Source organism: Leptonychotes weddellii, chromosome 6 (genome assembly GCF_054177405.1).
Source record: "Leptonychotes weddellii isolate Sample4059 chromosome 6, ASM5417740v2, whole genome shotgun sequence".
Lineage (NCBI taxonomy): Eukaryota > Metazoa > Chordata > Mammalia > Carnivora > Phocidae > Leptonychotes > Leptonychotes weddellii.
In genome coordinates, this window is record NC_138374.1 from 88,002,057 (window position 1) to 88,025,718 (window position 23,662).

Sequence of the window (23,662 nt, forward strand, 5' to 3'; positions counted from 1 at the left end):
CTTACGAATAATTTGCAAATCAATTAATCTCATAGGCAAACAAATTATTTGAAAGTTACTACATGGCTGACAAAATCTTTTAAAACCTTCTACTGAGTTGAATACTGTCTCCTAAATATTCACATCCACCCAAAATGTGACCTTAAAATGAAGTTGCACTGGGTTAGAGTGGGTCCTAAATCCAATGCCTTGTGTCTTTTTAAAAAGGCCAAGTGAAGACACAGAGGGGAAAAGGCCACATGACAACAGAGGCAGATTGGCATGACCCACAGTTACAAGCCAAGTCAAGGACTGCCGGGAGCTCCCAGGAAGGGGGAAGAAAGCAAGGATGGCTTCTCCCCTAGAGGTTTCAGAGGAAGCATGGTCCCACGGACACGGTTATTTCAGATTTCCGGCCTCCAGAACCCGGAGAGAACAGATTGCTATTGTTTTCAGCCAGGCAGTTTGTGGTAATTTGTTCTATGAGTCCCAGCAAACCAGTATAAAGCTGGATCCCCCGCGCGGGGGCATCATTACACAGTTTCCCAGCGGCTAAGAAACAGGCTGGAAACCACGAGTCCGAATCATCTCATGCTCCCCAGTTATAATTTATTTTATGGTATTTAATTGTGGACACTTAACAGTTTCTGTCACAAAACATCCACAAAGGATTCCTGTTCCTTTTCCCCAAAGAATTAGCAAACAGAATTAGTTTTCCCAGGTTAAGACCAAATATGTTAGTTCAGTTGATTTGCCTGCATGAGGGGAATGGAAATGCAATCTGAATTCCAGCCCTTTGTGTGCCAGTAGCTTTGAAACCCAACTGCTGCTCAGAGCCTCCGAAGCGAGGATCTTCCTGCTCCAAACCCTCGGTTTCCTTTCAGCCCCCACATTAGCCGTGCCCGCTCTCCCCAGCCCTCCTCGCCGGCCATCTCTGACCTGCGGCAAGATGATTTTCTTCAGCTGCTCCTGAGTGAAGTGCTCCACGTAGGCCTCCAGGTGAGACAGCAGCACCAGCCGCACGTGCTCCTCGTGCACCTCAAACAGCTGCAGCAGCACAGGGATCACCCGCGACTGGAACAGGGCCGGTGACAGCAGGCAAGGGCTGTCTCCCCGCGCGCTGTCTACCCCAGATCAGAGGTAGTTACAGATGAAAAGGCAAACTGTCATTTCCATGAAAGGAGCACAAAGGGTAATTCATAAACTGAGCCCACAGCTTTACACATAGTCTAAGTACTCTTCTAAATTCTTATGCCCCAAACCAAAGGAAACCTTTTTGGTTGACCCCAATTACTCAAGGCTCAATTATCTTAAATACACTGGACCTTGCAGAAATATTTTTGAAATACTCTACCAGACTTAATCAGCAACAAAGAAAGCTTCTATTTTAATAGACTCCTTAATCAGTAACTCTGTATATGTTTCTGTTTAGTCAATGAGGAATTTCATACACTAGATTAGATCAATACTGCTGCTTCAATTTTATCTGCTAAACCAGGAGGTGGTAAGTGTCACAACAGGACTTGAAGCTGGGTGGTCCTCTCTTCCTGCTAGTTATGGCGGTGGTTATCAGAGACACCCACCATAATCATTTGGGGACCCTTACAAATATATATCGATAGAGTCCTGCCCTGGCTCTGTCCCGCTACCAGAGGATGAGGCATGCAGGCAAAATTTGTAAAAAACTCCCCAGGTGATTCAGAAGCACCCCCTCTAAGATCTACTGAGTAAGAGAATGATGGAGCTATAAAGAAAAATTCAGGGACTGGACAGTGTGCTGCGTGCCTGAAACTAACGTAACGCTGTGTCAACTATATGTCGATGAAAAAAACAAGTCGGGGAATGACAAAGACTGTAAGGAAATTCTATGTTGTAAAATAGTTACCTATAATGCTGCTTTGTTGGATCAAGATCTTCAAAGAAAAGAAGTTCTGAAGGCAGAATTCCACCTAACACGAGATTCTACAGACTGTTAACGCTGTCCTGTCTAGCCTGAGGTGTTACCATCTGCAGTGCTTATAAAGTTAGAGTATCAGAATAACAACCTCATTTCACATTCAGAAAAAAACAGAAGTTCTAAGTAGGAAAGTGATCTCCATGCTTTTCAATCTTTCCATTGAAAATACAAAATAAATGGGTTGCTCTTGGGAAGTCAGAAAGCACAGGCCTAACTGCAAATGCAAGTCCTGTGAAGATGGATGCCTTATCCTAAAACTCCATCATGTGCATCTCCTATTCTAGTCCTACCTGTGTGTGTGTGTGTGTGTATTTTTCAATATGCTACCCTTCTACAGTAAATCTGACTCTCCAGGAGATGCTCCTTATTTACCCAGTGGGCTCTGGTACCCAGATCTGAGTCAAAATGATCACCTGAGGGGCCAATAATTGTTTTTAGAGACATATCTAACTACACCAGGCAGTAATCTCACTCAGCTCAAATAAGGACTAATAATGCCCAAACTCCTTAATGACCAATAATCCTTTGAAAAAAATTCACCTTTTTTGGGGCCAAGCAGATGAGGAAGAAAACTCTTAACCGCTACCGGCTCTGCAAACACCAACTGATTAAGCAGAAGAGGCACCAACCGTGAGGCTATTAACTCCTCTGACAAGCAGCTGACTCTGTCCAGCAGGAATCTGAGGGCACAGAAGAAGAGCCTGGGAACCTGGTTGTGACACTGTATCTGCTTCCTTGTACACTTCAGACACACACAGCCCTCTCCGACTTCTGTCACAGTGAGGCACTGTGGAATGTGGCCAGGGAAGGTGAACAGGTGGTTACAAGGTTTTTAGGAAAAATGCAGCGGGTGTGAGACCAGGCTGCCAGCACACAAACAAGCTCCGATCTGAGTTATGAAAGGTTTCAACAAATTGCCCCTTATTTGCGGCACCAGTGTCCTCCTTTTCCCCAGTAAGCCAGAAGCTTCCCAGTCAGTTAAAAGGACTTTCTTCAAATTTAAAAAAATGTAGGATATAAGATTATCTAGAGTTCCCACAGTAAAAAAATAGAGGCTTTTGTTACTAAACTTCCTAAAATAACACATGTAAGAGCATTCTGTTAAGAATACACAGATGGGGGCACCTGGGTGGCTCAGCTGTTACGCGTCTGCCTTTGGCTCGGGTCGCGATCCCAGGATCCTGGGATCGAGCCCCGCATCGGGCTCCCTGCTCGGCGGGGAGCCTACTTCTCCCTCTCCCACTCCCCCCGCTTATGTTCCCTCTCTCGCTGTGTCTTTCTCTGTCAAATAAATAAATAAAATCTTTAAAAAAAAAAAGAATACAGATATTTGGGACCCCTGGATGGCTCAGGTGGATAAGCAGCTGACTCTTGATTTCGGCTCAGGTCATGATTTTGGGGTCATGAGACAGATCCCCATGTCAGGCTCTGCACTGCGGGGCGGGGGTCTGCTTCGGATTCTCTCCCTTTCCCTCTGCCCCAACCCCTGCTCTCTGTCTCTCTCTCTCTCTCCAAAAAAAAAAAAAGACCTAGGTGTTAGAAATAACAGTGGTAACCTCCCCCTACACGGTCGCCGTTAGCAGGCCGTCCTGCCTCCTACTGCCTGAGCAAACAGGCCACCGTGACCTAACGGGTCTACGTGCCCGCCTCCTCCCCAGGTCCCCGGGACGCGGGGCCTCCTCGTACTTCCCCCTGCGCCCAGCCACTGTCACCCCACAGCCCGACCTCTTCCGGGGCCACAGCTCTCTTCCCCAAGCCCTGCTCCCTCAGCCTACACCCCTGCTCACATCTCTTGCGTCCTAAACACGTCCTTACCGTCTCCACTCCCTTCTTCGGCTATTCTCTGTTCTCTCTTCTCCGAACTTCTCAAGTTTTACCCAGTCCACTTTCTCACCTTTCGTTCACTTCTGAGCTCATTGCGGCCTGGCTCCCTCCGCTCCAACGGCTCCTCCTCAGATGAGGGCGCCGCTGCTCCCCCCAACTCCTCAGTGAACAGGGATTCCCCCGACCTTTCCGAACGTGCCTCTGCCGGAACCACCAGGCGTCCGGGCATTCTCCGAACCTCCTGTCACCATCACTGCTGTCTCACTGGTCAGCCACCCCCGGACGAGGTTGGGTGGCAGCCCCAGGGTTACAGTCTGGGCGCTCAGTCTTCCCCATGCCTCCGCTTGCTCTGGGAAACTGTCGCCGACGGCAGGCTGTGGCACCCTGGTCCTCACTGCTGGCTCCTTGGCCGCTGCCATCTCTCCCGGGCCTCAGACCCATCCAGCCAAATGCCCGTGCACATCTCCATCTACAGCCCCCCGCACACTGTGCAGGGACACCCTGACCCCAAACTCCTCACGTTCCGGGCGCGCTGGGGCCTCTCCTCCAGGATTCTCTAACGCTCTTGGGGTCACCCTAAGGGCCCGCCAATCTGACGGTGGAAGTCCTTCTGGTCTGTGTCTGGTCGTGTCTGTACCACCGATGCCTGCCACGGTTTACCAACCGATCCAGGTCCCTAAGAAATCAATCCGTGCCCTCCGCAGACCACAGAGCGATCCGCCTCGGCAGATTTAACCGTTTCACAGCCCGCTGCCACGGCTTCGATGCCTGAAGCCCACTGCCTACCAACAGTGTCACTGGTTCTCACTGCCCCACCCGAGGGAGCCCACCTCTCACCCACCCCTGCCTTGGAGTCTGCGCTCCAACAGGACCCAGCTGCCAGGTGTGCCAGGCTCAGCACGCACCGCGCCCTGCCTCTGCGCATTCGTTCCCGCTGCCTAGAATACCTCCTCTCTCTCCTCTGGGGTCTCAGGACGCCCCCTGCAAGCTCTATCACCGTTTAAGGACTACCAGTCTGCATGTTTCCCCCACCAGAACCAGCTGTCCATCCCAGGGCCTAGCAGAAAGCCAACACACAGTAAACATCCAATAACCTTGGCCCGAGAAAGTAAATGTCTGACTCATCTCTTCAGAACACCCGAAGTGATTACACAGACTTAATCCAAGTTACTGAATTTTAAGCCCTTCACTTTGTGAACTTACTTGAAAAACTCAGTTTTTTCCTCTTCACTCTTCAATGTTAAACTTTTCAAGAAATTCACAACTTCTAGAAAATCATTCCTAAATGCCAAAGAGAAAAAAAAATATGCAGGACAAAAGATTAGAGAAGGCATGTTAAATACTGAAGCCATAAGCACAGACCACACTATGCTAATATTCAAGGAAACATTCTCCCGTGCCGCTTAGAAGCCTCTATTATAACTAAGTAGCTCATGAGACAAATGCTATGAACCAGCCCGAGAAACCAGCATTTTAAGAACAGCAAAGAGATCTGTGAAGAGGATACATGCTTCAACGCACACGGTGTGTAAACAAACACCCACAAACCCGGTGGTTTGAGTGATCAAGAGTCTCTGAGCCTTTGTTGCAACAGGATGTGGTGAAATGAACTGTCCTGGGAGCAGTGGTATTGGGGTGACCAAGCACTGCAAACAGTCGTTGAAATCTCCAGTCTGCTCTAGTGAAGTAAGAACTCTGAGAGGGTTGGAGAAAGAGGCATCTCTCGTGCCAGTCACTGGAATCTTCCCATTGCTCCTGCCCGAAGCCGTGAGGCCATTTTCTCAGCCAGGCAGCGGGGAGGGGGAGGGGCTGTGGGTTCCCCGCAGGGCCTGTGAGGCTGCACACTGCTCAGCTCCAAGGGAACGCTGCTCCCGTGCTCCCGTCCTACAGGACGAGGCTGCTGGGCCATCCGCACGCAGCCCCCCGAGTCTCCACATCTTACATTGACACCCCTTTCTTTCCCTCTGGCTTAGCAGCAGAGAAAAAACACAAATGTCTTAACTGACGTCTAATCAAGTTGTCTCACAGGTAACCATCAGAGTTCAGGAAGAGGTAGCTGGTGTGGGCTTTGGCTTTCTCTCCCATCTCTGCTTAAAGTACAATTCTTACTAAAGAACTCTTACCACACAGTGATGAGATAATCTACTTGCTGTAAAGGGTTGTTCTTTGTAGAGATCTTATATCAAGGTAAATAAAATACTGGTACAAATTATCCGAAAGGACACAGAAATGCCTTGGTTAGAAGAATCTTGTAATGGGCAAGGTTTTGAACAGTTTCTTTGAAATGTAAATGACAAATAAAATCCTAATAGCTATGGTGAAACTACCTCTCTGCCCTGTTTAATAATATGGCCCCTTGTCCTACCCTAGAGGTAATTCACCCCCTCCAAGGAGAACGTTAGCTTTCCCTCCACTCTGGTTTTTCTCAGCTCTCCAACTGCAAACAAGTAAGGATCTTTAATTTCAAAATGGACATAAGATCAATTGTGCTAATAAAAGTTGCGACTGTGAAATTAACCTTTGGGTCGTGGAAATGAAAAGGTGGAGGACACATAATTAAAACTGACCTTGAAGAGAGGTTCAAAAACATCTCTGAATCCAGCGACAGTATTACCATTCTATCGTGCCCTCCCTTTAGACTTCTGTGCTTCTCTTCCATCATGTATTACTAAACCAAGAAGACAATCTTCTGCCTGAAGAAAAATGAGCTCCTTTCCCCCCAACAAGAAAAATTTTCAACAATGACAAATTCTTATCAAGAACACGATGGCAGTAGAGAGTTTCTCAATTCCTTGACAACTGCAAACCGCAAGCCAACCCAAGTCCTAAGGGGACCTGGCTGTAACTTCTAAACTCAAGCCTTCACCAGAGTTAAAGATTTCTCAAACTTCCTGTGGTAAGAACCCAAGGCAGCCCAGTTTTGCCCTCTGTTTTCCCATGTGGACGTGATTTAAACCTCTCCTGACAGTGAACGGCAACCACAGGAGGGACTGCGTGACCGGGGCCCCCAAACCCCACGGCCGGAACGCCAGGTCTGAGAGCAGGCCAGCCGCAGGGAAACAGCCAGCCAAGGCCGCCAGATGCCCTCACCTGAAGAAGTCATGGGACAGTAAGGTGCAGAGCGCTGGCCGACATTTTGGAATGGGATTCAGCAAGGTTGAGTGCAAGGTCTGTTGAAAGCTGGAGAGAACATCCGCTGAAACTGAAATCCAGAGCTACAGTTAGTTTCCAATGCCTTCTCCCTCTTTCCAGGACCTCTATAGCTGGAGACTGACGAGAGCAAAAACCAACCTGTAAAAGCCCAAACAAACAAAGCCCTGGCTGTTGCTAAGCAGAAGCCAGACTCCAAGGCAGGTGTAGAAAACTCACCTGCTCACACAGCCAACCGCCCCACCCCCCGGGGCTCCCCTGCGGAGCCGCCTCACGTCCAGGCCGGCTGTCCGGGTTAGCTCAGCTCAGGCCTAAAGACGGCTGAATAGGTGGCAGGTCTGTGGGCCTCTCCCACCAGGGTTCCTCATCCATAGAACGAAAAGTTATCGGAATGACTGTATTTTCTAATCTCCCAAGGATGGTATATAATTGCCACCATTCCAGACACAGTTGGGTAGTAAGTTCATCCCCACAAGGGCGGCCTTAGGGCCTTAAGGGTGTAATTCTCAAGTATTTTTAGGCTGAGACAATTTAGAGCCAGCAGCTGAATGATGCTTGTAACTTCAGAACGCTGCAGACACCTGGTGAAAGAAACTGCATTAGAGCTGCACGAAGCCTGGGCCCAGTGCGATCCCGGGCAGCAAGGGGCCTCACGGGGTAGGCACCCCTGGCCAGGCAGCAGGCGGGCACCTGAAGGCCAGCGGTGGCTGGAGCAGAGTGAAGCAGGCTCCAGGCGCGCCTCTGGAGAGCTCGAAAGAGAAGAAAACAATGTGCTCAGTAGCCTGGGCTCTCCGGGGCAACAAAAGAAAAGGCAATAAGTACATTATATTAAGAAGAAAAATATCAAAAGGACTTGGAAAGAATAAAGACAAAGAAATGCTAAGCTTGATTTAGATTAATAAAAAATGTTGAATCCTCCTCTTTCCTTCAGATGGTTCCACATCAATCAGTTAACAGTGTTCATTTACGTGGCTGACTAAGGAACAGAGGCTTCAGACCACAAGAACCAATCCCAGTAAGTATCACGAGAGTAACCTGGGATACTTAAGAGTCAGAGCTGAAGGTGGTTCCTACTTAAAATGCTTTTAATAAAGAAATCAGAGCTTCCTTCCTCACTGCTGTTAAGATCTGCCCTAGACAAGTTATTTGGTAAGCAACAGATTCCTTATTGTGATCAAAGACTGCGGTCCTTTGAATCCACACAGAACAGGCTGTGAATGACCTTCCTACTTATTCTGTGGATGCAGTAGTACAACTCCGACTCACCCTGTTCACTTAAGATTGTGAGCAAACTTTCCACCAATGTCCCAAACGCAAAGGCGTCCCGGGCATGTCCGTGTGATTCAGGCAGGGTTGTGAATTCTGGAGACTGAAAGCAGGAAAGATCATTAAACCTAGAGAATCTGCCTTATAAACCATCTAAGTTTTCTCTGAAGCACTCTCCCATGTTTGCATTTATGAGACTCCAAGCTAACCTCACAGTACCATCCATTCGCTTACAGACTTCTACACTATGAGTGAATGGAATTTATCAAAGATTTAAAACTATCAAACAAGGGCAAAAAGAAAACAAAAGGCCTAAATAGGATATATGTCTGTGGCTTTCAAAAATATTTTTGACTGCAACCAGATTTTTAAAATGTTTATTATTATGATTACTGTTAGTGGGGGTAATATACACACATATGCATAAAGATCCATGTAACAGAAACAAAAGTTTCATAAAACAATACTTAGCCTTACTACCTACAGCACTTAATGATATTTTCTGTTTTACTCCTTTTTCTCAAAATGCTTGTCAGAACCTCTAACAACTTGATTTAAAACCACAAATCCATCTGAAAAACACTAATATATACACACAGTGCTGATTTGGATCAACAGGATTTATTTCAAGTCTTAGGTCTAGACTCAAGTTTGTATTTGGGTTTGTATTTCCTGTAAAGCACATTAAATATGTCTTTGGGGATCGCAGTCTGTTTCCAGAAGTTATAAAATCAAATTTAGAGGGAGCAACTTCTTTCATATTTACTGGTAAATACAATTTTCACCAGCAGCTGGTGGTGAAGGCAAGAAACAAAACAGAATAGAAAGGTTCATCGACCTACCAGGGAAATTTGTGGATGGAACCTTTGTCACTCAAGATTATTAATGCCAATCATCACTCTTCTAGGTCTCGTGGCGTCCTAACCAATAACCGACAGGCCGATGAATGGCTTCGGGGAAGCAAAGGAAGGGCTGGAGTGTTGCGTCCCCAGCTCTTCGGGCTTCCAGCAAAATACAAAGACCCTGAAATGGGTCTGAAGCACCAAGCCTGTCTTTACACGGTATCCTAGGTGTCCGTACCACCAAAAATGTAAGCGGACTGTCAGGGAAAAGGCTCCCTGCTGTGGTGATAAGATTAATCTGAGGAGCTGTCCGGCCAAAGGCATTCTGAGGCGTCCGCAGCTTGGCCAAGAAAGAGGGGGCAGACGAAAGGTTCTTTTAAGTTGCACACTCAGTTACACAAAGAAGCCTTCGTTACAGCTGAAGCATGTCATCTTACCATCTCTTCAGGAGGGATAGATGCTGGGTCTCTGACTGACTGAATACTCCTCAGAAACTAGACAGAGAAATAAATTAAGGAAAATAATTCATACACAGGTCTGGTGAACCAATCTCTTACAGCAAGTTACAGAAGCAACCAGCAATGGAAACAGCAGCATGAAGCCTTCACACCAATGCCACATGTTAAATACGCACATGGGAAATCTTGCTCATTAAAAAATGTGAATACAGTACCTGGCACAGCAGGAGGCTCAGTGGAAAAGACAGGTTAGTTCCCTGCCTCTCCCCTTCAGCCGGGTAGGGCGCCCTCTGCTGTTCAGAGGCATCTCTGCGTCTCACTTCCCTCCATTAGTAATTAGGAATACATCTTTCTCATCCTGCCTAGTTATTAACAAATAAAAGGCTTTTCTAGCATAGAACAAATCTATCATTAATCTTCCGACTGAATCAAGTCAGTCTTAAGGCTCACTGCCACGTGAGATACCAAAGTTGAGGACCTTATTAGCTACAGAGATGACATCCACAGATCAAGGACATTCATTCACTGATTCAAAGATTATTTTTCAAGAGCTTCTATGTCCCAAACACCACTTACGGCACGAGAAATACAAAAGGAATATGGTAAATTCCCTGCCCCCAGCCGGTGCTCACAACCTAGAATGTAAACTAAGAATTTTAGTGATGTGCTGAGTGCCAAGGCAGCACAGAAGGAGGGATGAATTTCGCTGGGCAGGGAATACCCCGGGGAGGGCTTCACAAAGAGACTTAGCTAGATCTGAGACTTCAGCTCATCTTCCACTCTCTGGAGAGCCCGGGGGAAGCGAGGCATCCCAGCAACAGAATGGCACACAAGGGAAGAAGAGGGTGCGGGAGAACCACCCCTGCGAGAACTCGGGGCGACTCAGTAACTGGAAGTGGTACGTGACGCTGAAGGGAGGCTGGGGAAGAGCTTGCGGAGGGCCTTCCACGCCACGGTAAAGATTTTGGAACACTGGTCGCAAGATGAATTACGTGCTGTTATACTAATTAGATGTAAGGTGAATTCTGAGAAGAAAGGGATCGACTAGGGCAGAAATATTACCAGAGGAGCATCTCTGTGGTGGAAGTAGCATTTGAACTGGGCAAGAGCCCAGGAAGGTGCACACTTAACATGGCCCACGTGTGGAAGCCCCACAAGAGAACAGGGGAAACCAGACAGAGCCAGCAGGTCGCGAGCCGCCACTTCAGTAGGGCTGCCGGGATGGGACTGGTTTTGTTTCGTTCTGTTTTTCAGAAAGAGCAAGTCTAGTGGCAACATGCAAAATGGTGAAAACAAGAAACAAAACAGAAGAGGAAGGTTCATCAACCTAGGAGGGAAATTTGTAGATCTTGGTCAGACAAAACCAGCTCGGGGTACAACACAGCCCCCTGGGAGGAGTTAAGCTGCACGGGTCCTAACTCCAGCTGTCAGGACACAGCGTGTGACTTTGGACAACATGACGGTTGTTAATGAACGTTTCTTCAGTACCTGATGCATGCCAGGCACTACTCTAGGGAGAGATGTAAAGATACATATAAGAGACTCTCACACCCTCACGAAGTCAAACAACTGGTAAAAAAAATAGACACACAAAGGTAATTTCAATATTAAACATTAAGTGGTGCGATTAAGTACAGGGTAGTAGAGGAGCAGAAGGCAGGAACATTTAATTAAAAATTTGACCAAGCCAGGTTACCTCTCAGTCTCAAGTTCCTCAGCTACCAAATGAGGAGACAAGAAGAAATGAAGGCTGGGGCCCCTCTGAAGAGTAAACTCCTACCGTTCTGCGAATATGAGCACTGACAAAAAAGTCTAGTCTCCAAATCTAAGATCACTCTAACACTGAAGGAAAATACCCAGGTAAAACCACATACCAAAATGCTATCAAAAATTCTGCATGACACAGGGGGCCCATCCCCTGGCTTACCTCGGGCGTGGCCTGAGGAACTTTACAGACGGTTTCCATTCCTCCGAGCTTCCAGTGCCCATCTTCACTCACAAACACAGATGATAAGCAGACGTTGTTGTGTGTTAGGTGTCCCTGGAAAAAAGAACAGGAGGAGGCTGCCACTAGAAATTTTGAAGCAGGAGTTTTAAAAAACTAAATACTGAACACCAAAAAGAGATATGGCAAGTCATCCCACTCGTGGCATGATAAATGGAAGTACAACTTTAAGGAATGACAGACTGAATAAGCCTGCTTAAGCATTATGAGGTTGGAGAACAGGGAAGTGCAATGAAAGGGCTTTTCCTTGGCTGCACATCCCCGCTTCCATGGGTATCAGGAGAACCAAGGGTTCCTTAAGTGTGAGGTTACAAGTCTTTATAGCCTACATTGTTTGCTTCCATCCTTTAAAAGATAAAGTTTACCTTTGCTCCCATAGGTTATTGTATTACTTTTCTCCTCTAAATTCTTCCTCACCTACATTCTATCACGAACCCAGATCCACTTCACCTGAAATCTTGTCAGTAGGCATTTAAAAATCCTGCCCAGAGAAGAGGAAAATGGAATAAGGACCACCAGAAATACCCCACAGACCACAGAAGTGCCAAAATTTAAAACTATAAAAAATAATACAGTCAAATAAATGAGAAGAAAGAAGAAAATGAGAACAGGATTGAAGTGTGTTTTTTTCCTGAACCAGAAATCATTTCAGTAGACAAGTGCATTTTAAATATTCTACTCACTAGATCAAGTATGTACAAATTTTTTTTTTTTTAAGATTTTATTTATTTATTCATGAGAGACAGAGAGAGAGAGAGAGAGAAGCAGGCTCCCAAGGAGCAGGGAGCCCGACGTGGGACTCGATCCCAGGACCCTGGGATCATAACCTGAGCCGAAGGCAGATGCTTAACCATCTGAGCCACCCAGGTGCCCCAAGTATGTACAAATTTTGATAGGAAACACTCCAATATATATATATATATATAGTATATATATATATATATTCTAAAGGAAGGTTCAGAATAGTATGTATGGTATTTTTACATTTGAGAAAAAACAAAGGAGAATAAGTACAGGACATTTGGTTTATATGCACACTGACCATCTCTGGACTAATACGCTGATCACCATAGTTGCTTCTGGAGAGAGGTGGGGTGCTGGATTCAGGGTGGGGGGGCTTACTCTTCCCTACATGCACTCTCACACTAGTCAAACTTTCTACCATGTGCGTGTACTTTCTCCAACAAGGAAAACAGTCCTCCATGTGAAGCACTAATTCTTCTTTGTATAAATCTTAGACATACTTTTAAGAGACAATAAATCCAAAGTGATATTTGGAATCGGTCTCCCATTAATAGAAAAAGTTAAAAAAACAAAAAACAAAAAACATACACTGAGATAAGTCAAATGCAAGTGTTTCTAACTTGTGACCAGTAATTTTTAATCTTGGAGGGCTGCCAAAGGCCTTAGCACTCCATTAAGATATAGCTCAATAATATTGTCAAGAAACAGGCCAGAAGTAAACATAGGCACTCTACCCTTACCCCTTAAGAGCAAACCTAACCACAGTGTTACGAGGCTGTCTCTTGGGACGCCTGGGTGGCTCAGTTGGTGAAGCGTCTGCCTTTGGCTCAGGTCGTGACCCTGGGGTTCCAGGATCCAGCCCCGCATGGAGCTTCCTGCTGCTCTCTCTCTCACTGCTCCTCCCCCCACTAGTGCTCGCTCTCTCTCCCTCAAATAAATAAATAACCTTAAAAAAAAAAAAAAAAGGCTGTCCCTCAGTAGCACCACCCACTCAAATGAGAAGGGGTGTGTAAAGCTCTGCCTTTTTCTAAGAAATGGTCATTTCTTCCCTCAAAATCTAAAATGTAACAAAACTGGGACCAAGTAGGAACTCTGGTCCACAGCAACATCAGTGTTAAGGCTTTATCTTTGCCTTAAGAACAGTAATACCAGCTGCAGGTATTTTTAGGTAAAGACTCCCCCAAACTAGAGGGAGACAATAGTAAACCGAAATAAAGTTCTATAAAAAACTGCCCAGGGTTGGAGAAGCCCTTGCCCATTCCACAAACCACCTGTCTGGAGCCCTTCTGGTGCCTTCCAAGGTGCTTGTTTTCCTCCGGAAGACTCAAGTAAGAATAGCAACTTATGATTTCTGTACCTCCCATACCTTAAAAGCACTACCACACACATCAACCCTCCGGTCTGTAGCAAGGCCTGTGAGGCAGACAGTGTCCGGGTTACTTACTCGGTCATGAAGGAAGATGAGAGCCAGCAGTATGTCGTAGATCCCGGCACAGACCTCTGCGGAAGACAGCGTTTCTAAAGCCACTTCCAGAGGCTGCACTCGCTCAGTGACTAGATGAATCCCAGCTGCCTCCACAGTGCAAGATAAAAATCTTAGCAAGCAAGGGTGACGAAGTGTCTTCAAATGCTTTAAAAATACAAATGGAAGGGGTTGGTAGAGTTAATGACTCAGAACCAGACTAACATATCGCAGTCAGAGTCTGAACATGTATACTTGCATTCAAGGTCCCTCCCAGCTCCTCACCTACCCCCCTAAACTTCAAATAAGGCACAGGAAAATCTACGACCTGTTCTGACTTCATTCACTTTACCAACATTTAAATAAATCTACAGAGACTTCCGGTTCCCTTACGACAGTGTAAGCCCCTAGGAGCCCAGGCCTCCCAATGATTACTGCCATACACTCTGAACAAAGTACGAAAAACAATGACCCAAGAACTTGGCAAAGTAAAAAAAGCACACAGATTACGCAGCGGAGTCAAAGTTAGGAGAAGAGACAGCAGTGGGAGTACGGGTTCTGGTGTCAGGTTGGCCCTTCTCACAGTTGTGAACTGAAGGCAGGCCCCGCTCGCAGAGCAGGGTAGCAAAGATGGCTAAAACTCTGACAGAGACCTTGCCATCCTTCTGGCCAGAAGAAGGACAGAAAGGAGCCAAGACAAGCCTGAGTATGAGGATTTCCCAGAGGGGAAAGAACTGGAGAAGGAGATGCTCTGGTTATCTGTATACCCACACAGGTCTCAGACTAACTCCTGAACGAAGGAGGCATGGACAAAACAGACCCAAACCAGCGGAACAAACTTTTGAGAAATGAACTGAGGTTTGAACTACCACACTCAGGAACGAAGGGTGGGAGGAGAGTAGTTAGAAAACTTGAAGCCTGAACCAAAGGGGATCAACCGCCTGCTAAATCAAAAACATCAAGAATCTCCAGAAGATTTTAACAGAACCAAGAGTCTATGCAACGTGACATTCAAAATGTCCAGGATGCAATCCAAAATAGTTTTACTCAACAAAGAACCATAAAAAAGTGAAACGACAACCAAAAAATATCAATCCCAAGATTGACAAGATATTAGAATTATTAGAAAAAATTTAAAGCAGCTTAACCATTATATTATAACCATTCTTCCCTAGGGGTAAAGGAAAACAGGAAATAAATAGAAAGAAGCTTTCAGCAGAGAAAGAAATGTTATTTAAAATAAGTGGAAGTCTTAGGAAGGAAAAATAAAATATTAGAAACTAATTCAATGAATGGACTCAATAACAGAATGCAGATGGTAGAGGCAAGCGTCAGTGAACCTGGCTATGTCAACCAATCTGAAGAACAAAGAGAAAAAGTTCTTTATTTTTTTTAAGTGATCATAGCATCAAGAAACTGTGTGACAATAACAAAAGGCCTAACATATATAACTGGAGTCCCAAGAAAGAGAAGAAAAGAACCGGGACATAAAAAATGTAATGGCTGAGAACTTTCCAAATTCAGCCAAATACTTAAGTTTACAGATTTAAGAAGTTCAATGAACACCAAACGGGATAAATCAAAGAAAACTACATCTATACACATTATCATCAAACTAGAGAAAATCAGATAAATAAAAAATCTCAGAGGCAGCTGGAGAAAAAAACCATATTATGTGGAGGGGAATGACAATCTGAATGATGCAAATTTCTCATCAGAAAACACAGAGGCCAAAAGACAAAGGGGAGCACCTTTAAAGCACTGGCAGAAAAAAACAGTATCAGCCCTGAATTATGTAGCAAAAATATCCTACAGGAAAAAAAAAAGTAAAAAAAAGCATTTTTGATCATGGAAAACAGAAAAGTTTTATTGCCAGAAGACCTGCTCTATAAAAAACGCTAAAGGAAGCTCTTTAAGCTGAAGAGGAAATGATACCAAAGGGAAATGTGGATCTCCAGAAATGAAGGAAGAGCATTAGAAATGGCAAATATCGGATCGATTCGAAGGCTACATTTTTACTTCTTATTTAAAAGATATATGACTATTTAGAGCAGACACCACAACACTGCTGAGTGAGGTTTATAATGTGTGTGATGTACAGGTGACCCTGAACAACACAGGTTTTGTTTTTTTTTTAGATTTTTATTTATTTATTTATTTGAGAGAGAGAGAATGAGAGATAGAGAGCATGAGGGGGAGGAGCATCAGAGGGAGAAGCAGACTTCCCGCTGAGCAGGGAGTCCGACACAGGGCTCAATCCCGGGACTCCAGGATCATGACCTGAGCCGAAGGCAGTCGCTTAACCGACTTGAGCCACCCAGGTGCCCCACAACACAGGTTTAAACTGTGTATCTACTTCTATGAAGATTTTTTTCAATAAACACTGCACAGTGCTGTAAATGGATTTTCCTTATGACTTTCTTAATAACATTTTCTTTACCCTACCTTACTGTAAAAATACAGTATATAATACGTATCACATTAGATGTGTTAATTGACTGTTTATCTTATCAACAAGTCTTCCAGTCAACAGTAGGTTATTAGTAGTTAAGTTTTGGGGGAGTCAAAACTTATACACAAATTTCCAATTGTGTGGGGAATCAGAACCCCTAACCCCAGTGTTGGTCAAGGGTTAACCGTGTATCTGTGTGTGTAGACAGTTGATATGTATGTAACAAAAGGACAGTAGGGCTGGGGCTAGAGACATCTATCTGATTCCAAGGTTTCTACGTTTTATGTGATTGGTACAATACTAACCACAGATAGATGATTAAGAGCTAGTTATTAAACTGAAATCCTTAGTGCAACCATTAAAAAGTATAAAGAAATGTAGCTGAAAAATCAAGGTAAAATGAAATACTAAGAGCTATTTAAATAAACCAAAAAAAGAGAAGGGGAACAGAAGAACAAAATTCAAAAGGGAGCAAATAGAAAACAAATAACAAATAATAAAAGTCAACAACACTAATAATTACATGAAATGTTAATGATCTAAACATTCCAATTAAGAAAAGAGGAAGACCACAATATGCTGCCTATGAGACTGACTTTAAATATAAAGACAGAGATAGGTAAATGGATAGAAACTGAATGGACAGAAGAGGATATACCATTAAGACGGTAAGCATAAGAAGGCTAGAGTGAATATATTCTTATCAGAGAAAATATACTTCAAGACAGAGTACTGCAAGAGATTAAATGGGACATTTCTTAAAGAATAAAAGGACAATTCATTAAAAAGACATCACAACTATGAAGTGGAAGATCCTAACAGCAGAGCCTCAAAATATGCATGGAGCAAAAATGAAAGGGAGAAACAATTCCACGATTCCAGGATCACAGGTGGAGATTTTAAAACTCCTCTTTCAGCAATCAACAGAACTAGCAATAGCAAACAAACAAAAAATAAATGAAAGCACAGGAAACCTAATCAAACTGACATTTGGAAAACACTAGACCCAGTGACTGCAGAACACACACTCTTCACAGGAGAAAGAATCCCAGAAACAAGAGTCTACGCTGGGCCATAAAGTCATTTTAAATGGATGAGTACCTTAGATGTCTTTTGTTGATCTTGTTTTCTTACATTTACCTCTTTATCAAGCACTTAATCTCCTTAAAAATGTTTCACCATCTTTACAACTGTTACCATTTTATTAATCTAGAAAAGTTAGCATTAAACATTTTTGTTCACACGCTTCACACCAGTAGAAACATTAGATAAGTAGAGCTCATATATGTATCTATAATACACATTTTTCATTTACATATATAAATTAAATACAAATACCATAAAACCCCCATAAAATAGAACGTGCCGAAAGAAAAGATCAAAAGTGAATTTAAACAGACATTCTTGATTTTCTCCCCCAAAACTGCAATGAATCATGTTGCACAATCCCGAGGTTATGGATGTTCCACTTTAGAAATCCCTAACATACAGTATTTTCCCCCATACATACCTCTTTTCATCGTCCTGTTCTCTAACCAGACACAGAGTATACAAAGATGGATGACAAACACATGACAATGTTGTGTCTATGAAAGGTTAAATCTGCGGGGTTTCTTTCCTACCCTGCTTGGTTTTGTAACAGCCCTATCAGATGCAGACTTTCCAATTAGACTGATAGTCCACAATTCCCAACCCAGGTAGTAATAACTGTATCATTTATTTACAACAAAATTTAAAATGCCAGAATGATGGTTCTCCTTACAAATCACCCAATTTTTCTAAAAGAAATTACATGGCCTTAAATCTCTGGGGTCTGTCCTGCACAATCCACTGGACACTGCGGAAGCCTTGTAAATCAACCATCAAACTGGGAGACCAATGAAGATTTCACTTGGAGAAAAATCCTCAATATAACATCAGGTTTCATTTTCACAAATAAGCACTCAGTATGGACCATTCCAAAATACCTTCTTGGAAGAATATGAGATCGTACAAGAGCCCATAACACAGCACTGATACAAGTTTTCTATCAGTCGCTTCAAACTTGTCTATTAGGTAAAACTATAGGAGAATCTTCTGAGGAGATGGATTTGTTTAGTTTCTTTTCTTAAAATAATCTCAAACTTTGACAACTCTAGGAATAGCTTCAATAGGATTTTTTGTTTATTCTTAAGAAGAAAGCTGTTACCCTCCCCTGGGTTACTCTAATAAAAAATAATTAAGAAAATTCTTTAGCAATTCTGAACTATTAATTTGTGCATATGCCTTTAAAATAATCCATACTTACGGATACAAATACAGCAAAGACCCAGAGGAGCCATGAGTTGTGCTAGTGAGCTGGGTGAATGACTAGAGTTAAGTGGAGAGAACTTCTTGCAAGTATCTTTTGAGCTATGGTTTCTGAGTAAAATTATGCAGCCTCTTTCATATTTTTGCATTTTAAGAATCATTTTAAATAATTTGCAAAACAAAAATCAAATACTTTTTTAACTTTTCACTTTTGCCTGCTCAGGAAAAAAAATATTCATTCAGCTTTTATTTCTTAGGGTTCTAATTATTTTCCTTGGGTTTTATGTGCCTTCTTTTATTCCTCTAATACTCAGGGCAGACTAGTAAATCAGGAGAAATACTACCTGGTTGAGTACTGGCATAAAAATACAGAGTTGTAAATTTCACCCCATTAAAAAATGAAATAATAAATTTCATTTAGCTTATTTTTTTAACCCTACATTCCCAGCAGAATTCTTGGTCCACAGTGACTTGTTTGTTTAATGAAGAAGAAAGGAAGGAATAACTCACTGCATGATTCTGAACAAGGCACTTAACTTAGCAGCAATAACCTCATTTGTTACTCCTCTTCAGCATGCACAATATTTTGCATAAATTATGCATACAGATTCACAGGAAAATTAGCGTGACAAGATACACCTGCTAAGTTTAACGAGGAGATTTTCTCACTAACATCAACCAAAGAGATAAATGACTCTTGTTCTGGTGGAAAAGGGGGACTTTGTGGAAGGAGTGCCTTCAAAGTATCATCTGTTCTAGGGACGCCTGGGTGGCTCAGTCAGTTAAGCTCCTGCTTTCAGCTCAGGTCATGATCCCAGGGTCCTGGGATCGAGCCCTGCGTCGGGCTCCCTGCTCCGTGGGGAGCCTGCTTCTCCCTCTCCCACTCCCCCTGCTTGTGGTCCCTCTGTCAAATAAATAAATAAAATCTTCAGGAAAAAAAGTGAGTAGCACTGGATAATCTGTCCATATTTGTACTTATCCATGCCCACACAGAGATGTTAAGTGTGAAAGTCAAGTCTTGAATATAAACTCTAGTTTTCAGGAATGGGTTATGACTCAGCTATAGCAGAGTAATTCAAGCCTTAGGGGCTTAGCTTTTCATTACCATTCTACCTCGGTTTGCTCTTTCACTTTGAGAACTACACAACATACTCATTATTTAGCTCAAATTCACTTGCAAGTTTTTAGACAGGAAGCAAGCCATAATTTCACTCTGTTGAAGAAATATGACAAAATAATCAAGATGCCTAAACTAAGAGCAAGAATTTTCAGGGAGAAATATTCTTCCTTCTTCTCTTAAGATGCAAACCTGAGACAACGATGGAAGTACATTGTCTCTAAATGCCAACACCTAGAGGTTATATGAGAAACAAGGAATAAAATGCAGGAGGGGAAAGGAATAAAGGATCCTATGTTGGAAAGCCCGCATTAGAGGTGCTGATGAAATATCCAGGCTGAGATTTCCACAGGCAAGTGAGAATGTGGATCTGGAGCTCAGAGAAGAGGTTTCGGCAGATAGTTCACTTGGGGCAGAAGGCCAGACGCTTGTAAGCACTAGAGGGAAAGGAGGAGAAAATGAAGTCTGAAAACTTGTGGGGGCTGGGAAGGGGCCTGCGCCATCTGGAGTGGCCCAACATACCTGAGGGATGGGGGAGGGGGTACTTCTGAAGTTCTGAGTGGATAATGCTCAGGAGACTTATAAGAGAACCAGATTTTGATTATACGGGAAGGAATTATTTTTTTTTTAAAAGCTGACAATATAGGGAAGTTGATTTACTGGAATAAGGGTTGTAAATAGCACAGAAAAGGCCTCAGGAGGAGAGGAACAAAAAGAACACGTCAACACAAGGAAGAGCAGTAGAGCACTCCACAAGTGATTAATGCAAGCAGTCATCTCTTCTCTGCTCATCACCACACAATGTGCATTCTCAAAAATGCTAATTGGCCCTTCCAGAAAGCAGCTGAATCCATCATGAAGAAGAGCATCCTTTTCCCAAGGCAGGTGCACAGCATCCACATTCGTATTCCTGCAGTCAGTGTGGCTGCCTTGGTAGCATGAAGACAGTCAGGAATCAGCCTGTGAGTCTGTCCTTCCTGTGAGGCCCTAACGAAGCACTCAGATGACAGCAAACCACAGTAACCAAATTCTGATTTAGGAGTTATCATTCCTTACTGACTATTCATTAGAAATGAGTCATAACCACCAGGGAGAAAACTTACTATTATAGCTAATGAATTCAAGATAAAATGAGAAGATCTGATGGACTCGAAGAATTTGTAATGCTGTTTTGTGGCCAAAGGTTATGCCTGCGTTTCATCTTATTCCAGAGGTCACAGGGCACTGTGACTGTTGTTTTTTTATTTGTAACACTAGAGGAAGAGCACATTTACAACCTAACAATATTTGCAAGGAAAACATTGTATATCCTCTTGAAATGGTCATTAAAACTATCAGAGGGAGGACCAGGGAGCCTCAACTCTAGAGAAAGTGAGGTGCGCTAACTATACTGTTTTAATATTTCAGGTATCTAGGAAAATCAAGGTCCTAAAACCTGATGAAACGTGATATATTTTTTCAAGTACTGTGATCTAACTCAAAACTCCGTATCGTTTTGTTGCCATTTCAAATTCCTCAGATTCATGTATCAGGTATTCAAAGCCACAAGATGGCCTGCAGAACATACGAGACAAGTAAGAACTACTGGAAAAGACTCAGCCATGGTTTAGAAGAGTAGGTACTAAGGGGAGAAAAAATGTTCCTTCTCAAGCTCTGAAATTCCTCCCGCCCAGAAGTCCTCAAACATTGACAGATCTTTTTTTCCTTTAAGAACTTTATGATCTGGGGGCGCCTGGGTGGCCCAGTTGGTTAAGCATCTGACTCTTGATCACAGCTCAGGTCTTGATCTCAGGGTTGTGAGATCAAGCCTTGTGCTGGGCTCCATGCTGGGCGCAGAGCCTACTTAAAAAACAAAACAAAAAAACTTTATGATCTGGGTTTTTCAAACTTTCTTGGTACATACACCATAAAGAGTAATATAATATTAAAAAATCTTATGGTCTTACAAAAAAAAACTAAGAAAGATGATAAATCTCTAGTATTTCACTAGTAATAATCATCCTAATCACTCTAATTCTTTTACTTAAAAAAACGTGCAATCTCATTAAATGAAAATAGCTGGAAGTATGTCAGATATGAATTGCATATAAGAATATGACAGGGAAGCAAAGCATTTTATCTTTTGCAAAATCACAATAAAAAGTATTAATAGTACCTGGACGGGATGGAAAAGACAAAAACATGGTCTTAGCAAAAAGCAAAATTACTTAGCAACGAAATAGCCAGCTATCTTTTTTACCACAATTAACAGAAAATGCATCCCAAGGGGAACATTTTCCTTAGGCACCATAACTGTTAACTTCATGCCTGATCAAATAACATCAAATAATGAACTGATGTGACCAATAAAATGCTGAAATTTTATTACTAATAGAGATACATACTAAAACCCTTTATAATCATTAAAAAAGGTAAAAGCCATTTAAAAAGACCTATGAAATAGATATCCCTGTCTCCTACTTATTGCTAGCACGAAGGGACTCACGGTAATACAGATCATAACTCTAACAAAACAAAGCTCTAGGTCCATCTGAAAATAGCGTGCCTGCCGTTAACACTGAACAGCCACAACTCTGCGTCCCCTGAAGAACCTTCCCGAAGATAATCTGAATGGCTCAATATCCAAGGAAATACCAACTAATACCAACTAATGCCTTTGTTTTCTCTAATTCAAAATGACACTCAGGATTGCTCTATTGAATTATATTCCAAGGTACAATCATGTTTCTGATAAGAGGCTGGGGTCCCCTGACAGCACCCTTCCAGGAGCAGCGGCCAGAAGGTGCAAGCTGGGAGGACCTCTTCCCTGAAGAGGAAACTGAAGCCTCTAGAAGTGAATGATCTGACTAAGGCCCCTCAGCAAGAACTAGAGCCCAGGGCCAACGTTCTTTCTGGGGTGTCCAGCCCAACACTCCAGCTCAACAATCTTTCTGGGGACTCAGAGTACCTCGGGAAAAGAAAAAACAGTAGTCACAGTTTCTAAAATATTTTATTTCTAGGTCCATCATCAATATACTAATGGTGAGCACAGCATACTGCACAGAGAAGTCGAATCACTATGTTGTACACCTGAAACTAATGTAACATTGTGTGTCAACTACATTCAAATTTAAAAACTAAAATACAAAAATTAAAAAGTTAAAAATTAAAATAAATAAAAGAATAGATCTTACAAATTAAAAAATATACTTCCCAGAATGTCAATACTCAGAGGTTTTTGCTAAGCTACAGTAACTTCCTTTACCTCATATTAGCCATAGAAAATTACCTTCTGAACTTCTCACTAAAAAAAAAAATGATAAAAGTTACCACACCGAGTTTTATGAAGCCTTTTGGCTATATCTGTGGTATCTGACTGTGTCACGCAAATTGGGAGATTATCCCATGAAGTAAGGACAACTATGTTCTTAAAGGATATGAATAGGAACAGTATTCCTTATGATCTTCCTCCTTGTACCTTTAGTAATTTCAATTTCGTATTTTTTAATAGAAAACGAGAGGGTAGAAAGCTCTAACTATGAAGCCGTCACCCATCACCGTACCTTGGCAGCTTTGTTAACTTTGTCTTCGTTTTCTCTCTTATACACGAAGACGGAAGCGCATCTGCCATCTTGCAGAACAGCGGGGTAAACGGCAAGCCCAGAGGGTAAGGTGAAAGGTGGCTCCTTCAGCGCATAGCTCTTCAGAGCACTGCTCTCTGATCCCATCCCTTATGCAGTGAGGTGGTGCTGCAGCTCCTCCACAAAGCCAAGCAGAGCTGAAAGGAATCAGAAAACACCGTCCAACATGAGTCTCTGTCTGCAACACGTGCTGGAGATCCCAGGGACCCAGACCTGGCCACTCAAACCCACTTGTTTCTCCAACCCTCATCAACTAGGCCATTTGGCAATAAAAATGGCAAATGCTCAGCCGGTTGGCAGCCATGCTTGTCAAGGAACCACCAACAGCTCTAGAGAAAATGCACTTAAACGCCCCCCTCCCCTCCCACGGAGACCCTTCCAGAGTGCGAGGGCAATCAAAACCAGGGTAAGATCATCTATGCTCCCTAACCCATGCACATACCCTGCCTCACAGGAAAGGGTTACAAAATCTGATAATTCATCAGTGAGAAAACTTC

At 43.3% G+C, this 23,662-nt stretch overlaps 1 protein-coding gene across 7 annotated transcripts in view; it reads right to left on the bottom strand.

Moving 5' to 3' along the window:
• The window catches only part of SCYL3 (SCY1 like pseudokinase 3), a 42,072-nt gene that overhangs the window by 13,632 nt on the left and 4,778 nt on the right, over positions 1 to 23,662 (bottom strand). For 4 of the 7 annotated variants that reach the window (XM_081824571.1, XM_081824570.1, XM_081824574.1 and 1 more), the window contains exons 2-10: positions 23,088 to 23,302; positions 13,670 to 13,855; positions 11,404 to 11,517; positions 9,456 to 9,512; positions 8,177 to 8,279; positions 6,851 to 6,962; positions 4,964 to 5,041; positions 2,477 to 2,616; positions 919 to 1,103 (exon numbers count right to left, since the gene is read on the bottom strand). In XM_081824571.1, the coding sequence (XP_081680697.1) occupies positions 919 to 1,103; positions 2,477 to 2,616; positions 4,964 to 5,041; positions 6,851 to 6,962; positions 8,177 to 8,279; positions 9,456 to 9,512; positions 11,404 to 11,517; positions 13,670 to 13,855; positions 23,088 to 23,252 (1,140 nt within the window). In that variant the 5' untranslated portion in view covers positions 23,253 to 23,302. Of the gene's footprint in view, positions 1 to 918; positions 1,104 to 2,476; positions 2,617 to 4,963; positions 5,042 to 6,850; positions 6,963 to 8,176; positions 8,280 to 9,455; positions 9,513 to 11,403; positions 11,518 to 11,846; positions 11,963 to 13,669; positions 13,856 to 23,087; positions 23,303 to 23,662 lie in introns of those variants that run through there. The other 3 variants (XM_081824576.1, XM_081824575.1, XM_081824573.1) reach the window with 3 other exon arrangements.